At 38.8% G+C, this 7,858-nt stretch overlaps 1 protein-coding gene across 1 annotated transcript; it reads right to left on the bottom strand.

Annotated features, from left to right (window-relative positions):
* Nucleotides 1-1,446: 1,446 nt before the first annotated feature.
* C2H10orf71 (chromosome 2 C10orf71 homolog) lies at nt 1,447-6,562 on the bottom strand. The gene has a single exon (XM_069753039.1). It carries the CDS (start codon nt 6,487-6,489, stop codon nt 2,053-2,055), a length of 4,437 nt encoding a protein of 1,478 aa, XP_069609140.1. The 5' UTR covers nt 6,490-6,562; the 3' UTR covers nt 1,447-2,052.
* Between the last annotated feature and the right edge of the window lie 1,296 nt (nt 6,563-7,858).

The following is a 7,858-nucleotide window of genomic DNA, read 5'->3' as shown; positions in this document are numbered from 1 at the left end:
GAATTATTGCTGTTTTATAGGTGATCAAATACTTATTGCATGCAATAAAATGCAATTTAATTATTTAAAAATCATGCAATGTGATTTTCTGTTTTTTAGATCCTGTCTTTCACAGTTGAAGTGTAGTGATGTTAAAAAATTATAGACCTCTCCATTCTTTGTAGGTGAGAAAACTTTCAAAATCGGCAGTGTATAAAATGCTTATTTTCCCCACTGTATATAGAGAATCTGCTGTAACATGGTGTGGGGTGATAGCCGTGGGCGAGGTGCTTGTCTTTCACACCCTGGCATGCTACATGAAAATCAGGGTCCTGGTTGGTTGTGTGGACTTTAGCTACAGGGGAGCTACGCCTTTGTAGACAGAATGATGTTGGTAACTTTGGCTAGTCAAGACCAGATGTTGTAGCATTGAATGAGGGAGACCACGACTCAAAAATAGTCTGTCCTTTACTGAACAATAATGTAGGGAGAAGTATGTACATGAGATAGCGGGTGCAAAACTTAATGGACGTTAATGACATTTTCATACACATTCTATTCCTTCCTGAGCTTGCTCCTCTCTCTTTATCCTTTAGCCTCTCTCACTAGCTTCACCCACAACCCAGCACAGCACTTTGGGAGCTTCACTAGTCTCCAACAACAGTACCACTAACTAGTAACTGAGAGTTCTATTGTTCAACCAGAGGTTCCATGTCCTGTTTTCCTCTATGCTTGCTGACGCCTCAGAACTACCACACAGGGCACTCTCTCTTTTCGGCCTGCTTTCCTTCTCTGCGCTGCTCCATCATTTGACTGTCATATAACTTCCTACCATCTGTCTAGGCTTCCTGCTCCAGACCTTGACTCTAAAGAATCAATAACTCCTTCTAACACTTTTTGTTGTCCCCATTCTGGATCATGCTGTGCATTGCCAGTGTCTCCGCTCACTTAAGAGACACACAATTCATGCGGTTTTGCTGATTAATCAGACCAAAGGACGTGTCTAACTGCAAGCTAGGCCCTTTCTGACTTTCTGATAGGAAATTATCTTTCCCTTCACTCTAGGGCCTCCCACTCTGGGCTAGTCCCAACCAATAATTCTACCTTTCTCAATCAACTATTTCTGGCTGGACAGAACACACCTCTACTGCTAATAATGCACAACACTAAACACATTGCACATAAAAATACATTGTAACAATACATGTGTCTTCACGGGGGAACATGGGCAACATTTCCACCTCCTTGCACTGCCACCATTTTATGCTTGGGCAATGTAAACCTAATGATATGAGACCAAGATTCCAGAGCCACTTATTTTTTCCTACTGCAGGTTGAATGAATCATATGTTGAAGACAAAACACATAGAAAAATAAACAGTCATTCACTGGCTAAATAGACATCGAAGGCGATGGTGTCCTGGAAACAAATAGCAATAGAATTAAAACTACACTTTTAGCTCAGGGTGGCAGTTCACATAAACTTTATTCTGCTGAGTTTCTTTGCACACCACACCACATACCCTATATAAGAAAACTATAGTGACAGTGATTCAAGATGTAAAATCCACCCAAAATCAATGCATTTTATATCCATAAAACTTGTATGGTGGTAAACATACAATGCACAAACATTTTTAATTAATGTAATGGAACATTTGTGCTCTTGGTTGCCGCATATTCTCTTTCATGTTTGCACCATAGTTGGAGCAAGTCACTCAAATACCCATCCAAAAAAAGTTGGTGATTTTTATATTACAGTGAACATTTATGGTAAGACGACCCTAACACCAAGACACAAAAGGATTACCATTCTCCTTAAAAAGACTAAACATTTTGGTTACCCAAATATCTTATATGAAACCACAAACTCTTTGTTCGTTTTCGTGACTTGAGAACTTGCAATACCATGTAGTCGCAGATGTAATGTTTATGCCTATCTTTAACATATTTGTTGTACTGCTTTAAACCAAGTTATGTCAAAATGGAATTAAAGTGGCTGTATAACTTTTATGTTATCTAACCATACTGTAAGGTTTTGTACTTTTTTACTTTAAATGGCTAGTAAAAATTTCATGAAACTGCTTCCATTGCAAAGTCATCTATATCTTTCATTGAGATAATATCTGAGCTTCTACTTGTAATTCTATCCATGCTCAGTGGAGTCCTTATTATTCTCTGGTCATGGGAATCACAATTTTTAAAATGATCCATTTTTAAACATTCTTCCTCTCTGTCATTCCATAAGCTTTCCCTTTCACAAGTGTTTACATTTTCATGATTCAGTAGCTCTGATTTACCCCTGTATGATACAATAGATGAAACAGGCACTGGCGTAAGCCCTGGGTACATCACATATGGACTGTTAGACATTTCAAAGGCTGGACTTCCCCTTTCTGATGGCGGTAGCGACATTTGCAGATATTTTCCTGTTTCAGGATCATAGAAGGTTTTGATGCGCAAGCAAACAGGGATGTCGACCATGAAGTATCGACCAGAGTCGGGGTCCAGAAGAAGTTTACGTTGGGTAAGTGGAAGGGATTGTGTCGAAGATTCAGACATGTTGTCTTCATGCTCTAGGGATCTGGGTGTGCATGACATTAATTTGTGATGTGATTGTGATGAGACCAATGTTGGTGTAAGATTGCCTGGTGCTGAAACATCTAGAGCAACATCAGATTCCAGGAAATCTCTTTGAGGCATATCTGTCTTTCTTCGTTTTTTGGTCAGACGTTTGGCACGGCGTAATGCTTTTTCTGTTTTAGGGGGTACAGCAGGAGGTTTTGAATGCATCTTTTGTGGTTCTATAACAGATCCTTTTTCCTGTTTTACTAAGTGAGTGCTTTTAGACTCTGAGTCAAGTGGAATTACTCGTTCAGGAAGCAAGAAATTTAACTTTCCATTTCTTGTATTTACACTTGTTGAGGGTGGACTTGGTATATCTTCTAAAGCTGAAAGTGCTGTGGTGAATCCAGAGCTTTGGGTATTTACAGACATGGGGCTGGCAACAATAGAACAAGTAATACTCTCTGACATGGGACTTGTTATGTTAGAACAGGCAATATCTTCTATAAAACTAACACTATCCTCAAACTGCAATATTCCATTATCAATAGGAGAATCAATTGTATTTTCATTGTCAATACAAGGAGTACCTATGTGTTCTCCATTTACTAGTTCTTTTGCAGAGTCTCTTATGTTGTGTACAATCAAAGTATTACATTCTGGTGATGGACCTGTTACTTCAGAGACACAAGTTTCAACTGGATGGAAGAAAGTCTCTTCTAAGCATGGTACCATTTTACTCCTGTTAGCCATGTTGATTGCAGTTGACTCTTCTACCTCATTTTTAGTTTTATCATCTCTAATACTATTAACTTTCCTCCAAAGCTTCTGGTCTTCTGCTTCTTCTTTGTAAGTTTGTACCTGAATGTGCTCCATAGCTTTGTGTGTTAAGGTTTCTTCTGCGAGGCTTACCTCTAGGTGCTTTTGATGTTTGCTGACGTTACTGATATCTGCATGCTTTGTCTTGAGGATATTTGTACCTATGCCATTGCTTTCTCTTGCATCTTTAAAGTCTCCTATCTTCCATGAATAGGTATCATCTAACTTCTTGAAGGCCAAGCAATCTTCAGAAAGACTCCTGAAAAGAGGAAGTCTCACTGATTTTGTAATAGGAGAAGATTTAATTTTATTGTCTTTTAAGTAAAATAAATTTGGTTTAAACGGTGTTATGGATAATGGCCTTTTAAGTTCCTCAGAACATGAGCTATCTGCTCTAGCTTTTTCAAATGTCACATTCTCTTGGCATTCTTCTTTTTCAATTTGACTCTCTAGAACTCCAAACTTCACATTGCTCTCTATTCCATCGACTCCACTGCAACTATTAACTGCAAAATACTGTAAAATTTCTATACTTTCATCATCGTTACTAAATTGCTTTTCATTTTCATGATGATCAACATCCCATTTACTTTCAATGTCTTCAGAGGGAAAACAGGTCTTTGATTGTCTTGGAACAATGTCTACACTTGTTTCCATAACACAATGACCTGGATCAGATACACCATCTGTACATTCATCATGCTTAATTTCTTCTACATTTTCCATTCCTGACAGACAATGGACTTCTGTGTTATTTAGGCATGTTAAAGAGTCTTCAGAAGACATTGTGCTCTCCCCACCTACAAATGTATCAGTTTTGCTATGAAGATTCAGGGGAGAATAATCAATTTCTTTATGGATATGATTGTTATTCGTACTAAGAAATTGAGAACCTTCCTTCTCCTCCAGTATAAAATTTGCATCTGAGATTACTTTTTCTTCAGAGAGCTCTCCATTCTGATGTGATGTGATCTGATCCATTGGACTCAAGGATAAATAGTTCTTAGATTCATTTCCCACTAATTTACTTTTGAATTCTGACTCTCCTGTTGACCTTGAGTTTTCTTCAAAATAAGTGTGATTACAATTTTCAGCTTTATAAACCAATTTATTGATATCTGGAACATTATTAGCATGAATAACAGATTCCTGCATTTGTACGTCTGTCATCACGTTATTTTCAAAGCCATTTCTTGCAGTAATGGCTGGACTATATGTACTTTTGACCCTTTTTCTCATATCTTTCAAATTAAATAGTAAACTTGTTGCCTTAGACTTATAATCATCTCTTTTCTGGTATAAAAGGAGTTCTCTTTGGTCTTGATCTTTACTTGTAATGTTAATTGGTGGGGTTATTATACTGTTTTCTTCAAGGGCTTCTTGGATGTTTTTCCTTCTTATAACTGGAGTCAAAAGATTTGAAATGTTAAAAGTTGATGGTTTTTCTTCTTGTACTTCTTTGCATAAATATAAATTTTCATGGGCATGAACTGCAACAGTCTCTTTCTTGATTACACTTTTACTTTGAATTATCTTCTCTGGGGCAATTATATTACTGCTTTTTGTTTTCCTCCATGGTGGTACATGATTGCTGCTGCCTGATAAATTATTAGAGCTAGATAGTGATTTTTCAATTGTAGTGGGAATTTCTACAGATTCATCCTTTGGTAAATTCCTAGTGTCATGTTTTTTTTCTGTGAAATGAACTGGCATAATTTGTTTAATTGATTCTTTTTCGATCTGCTGTATTAATGTTTTTAATTTTCCAGGGGGTGGCTGCTTTTTCTCTGGTTCCTTTAGTTCTTCTTTGCTTGTTGCTTCAGACATTTCTATATGCTCTGGGGAAATTATCTTTGAATGGCCTTCCTCTTTTTGCCGTACAAAAATTTGTGATGTATTTTTCAATTCTGAAGCATTATTAGGTGAAGCTACATGATTGACTTGTTCTGCTGATTTAGATTCATTCATTTTATTCATCCAATTGACTTGCTCCTTACTTGATGAATGTCCCTCATCTGTCTTTATCATATCTTGATTTCTTACATTTAGCGGAGTTCTAGCAGTTTTTTGGTAAGAGTCTCTGTTTTGTTTTGCATTTTTTCTGGTAGGAAGTGGAGGCACTGTTCTAAGCATTTGATTAGGATCATAGCTGCTGGATATTGAAGAAGCAGGAGAAGTCCAGCCTAATTCTATTACTCCATCTCTTGCTTTTAGTCCAGATATTGCTCTTTGAAGTAGAGGTGAGCATGGGGTTGCTGATCTTAGAAGAGGAGGTGTCCCTGGTATTGAACTGTCACTTTCATCAGCTCCAACCATTCTCCTATTTATGTCAATCCAGGATTTAAAAGCACTATGTTCACTATGCAAAAAAGCTGTCCTTCTGAGAGAATCCTTGTGCTTTATAACTTTTTTAGCTTGATCAGCCAATGGTGACCCCGACGAAAGCAGCGGAGACCTTGAGAGTCGAGAACACGTTTCAGTTTGAGACTCCAGAAACACTTCTCTGGCAGTACGTCTGTGCAAGTTGTTGTCATTAAAATGATTATCATTTGGATTGATAGATTCTGGTATTAATTCATTACTAATATAAGGTTTTTTTACAGTCTCACTTTCAGCATTTGCTTCACTGCCTCTATAGGAACCTTTAGATAAAATAAGTCTTGAATCTAAAGGAGAGTTATCTGGTATCTCATTTTCAACATTATCAAAAGTCTGTATCAATGATGACACTTTGGAGCGTTGCTTAGAACCTCTTGGCACAGGGGCAAATAGTTTGCTGTTATTGGTCTTGACATCAGTCACACCTATTTTTGCATAAGTAAGCAAAGGCTGGAATGTTGGAGCCCACTTCCCACGTTGGCGTGGAGTTGTGGGTAACTGTGCCAATGGCTGAGTTTTTCTGACTGAAAGATTAAAAATTCCTAAATGGTACTTTTTTGAAAGCGAGATTCCTTTAATAGGGGATGGCACATGAGGAACATCATTAAATGGCTCTTCTTCTGCAACACATAAACTTCTGAATGCTCGATCTGTGAAACTGCTCACCTCCCGATCTGTGTCATCCATTAGAGAGACACTTGTACCAAGGCCATCAGCCTGTCTTTTATTCTTTTTGTAACGAAGCATTTCAGCAAATTATTTTATTTGATATGTTTTACAGGTGGCAGATGTATGAAATTTCTTCAAGTTCCCAATGGGTCATTCCTGTGGACAGAAAGAGTAAAATCTACTCAAAAAGATGTATACTATTTAACAATGTCATGCTTTTTTTTATTTACAGCAAATGGACAATGTGTAAGGACAAGCAGTATGTGTGTGTGTGTATATATGTATATAATATATATACCGTTTTTCGGACTATAAGATGCACCGGACTATAAGACGCACCCAGGTTTTAGAGGTGGAAAATAAGGAAAAAAATATTTGAAGCAAAAAAAAATGTGGTAAAATTTAATAACATACTATTATATGTGGGGTTATTATATATAATAGTATGTTATTATGTTTAAAGCTACGGGTAGAAGATTGTGCTGCAGGACCAGTGTGGTGTCTGTAAAGTACTATATGAAGACACTGGAGGATGAGTATAAGAATGGGGGCACAGGGCTAATATTTAAAGCACCACTCCAGAACTGAAAAATAACACTGGAGTGCTGCTTTAAGATCCCATTGGGAGAACTATAACTCCCAGCATGCCCTGCAAATCTTATGGCATGCTGGTAGTTATAGTTCACTACAGGAGTGGCAGAGTGCTTTATTGTGTGTTGTAAAGGCTAACATTTTAATTGTGCCAGCCAGCCAGCCACACTGTGGGGAGGTGAAAAGCTGGAGCATATCATGACTGCACACACAGGGCCCTCCCTCTTGTTGCCTCTCCACAGCACAGGTCATAAGGGAAAGCCAGCAGATTCTAGTGGGGAGCCTGAAGGACCTGTGATGACATCAGAAAAGGGAGGGCTCTGTGCTGCCATGTGATTCTCCAGCCCGCCAACTTCATGACATCACACAGGTCTTTATGCCCAGCACTCAGCATCCAGCCCAGGCTGGTATGCAGCAATCTTATCCCTTCTTGCTCCTGCTGCTGCCCCCTCCTCCACCGGACACACAGATCTCCCCAGCCGGACACACATCTCCCCAGCTTCTGCAGGAACCCAGTGCTGGGGAAACCTTGTGTGTCCCTGTTTCAGTGAAGAAGTATTCATGTGCTGCTCCCTGCTCACTGCTCAGGTGGGTGGGGAAGCTGCTAATGAATATTCACTGCACTTTAATCATGGGGACCACATGGTTAACCCAACTCTGGATTCCAGGCAGCTGGGACATTTTTCTGCCTCCCGCAAGTGGGATCACAGTGCGATCCCACTCGCTGCTGCCCACTCCCCACAATGCTACATTCCGACCATAAGACGCACCCACACTTTCCTCCAAAAATTGGTAGGGAAAAAGTGTGTCTTATGGTCGGAAAAAAAACTGTGTATGCATATATATGTAATTTAAT

Source organism: Ranitomeya imitator, chromosome 2, assembly GCF_032444005.1.
Source record: "Ranitomeya imitator isolate aRanImi1 chromosome 2, aRanImi1.pri, whole genome shotgun sequence".
NCBI classification, from domain to species: Eukaryota; Metazoa; Chordata; class Amphibia; order Anura; family Dendrobatidae; genus Ranitomeya; species Ranitomeya imitator.
The sequence above is the reverse complement of the archived record's forward strand: the minus strand, read 5'-3'. Positions and strand labels throughout refer to the sequence as shown.

Excerpts from the sequence above, each read along its gene's own strand:
- C2H10orf71 (XM_069753039.1), bottom strand. The coding sequence starts at position 6,489 with ATGCTTCGTTACAAAAAGAATAAAAGACAGGCTGATGGCCTTGGTACA.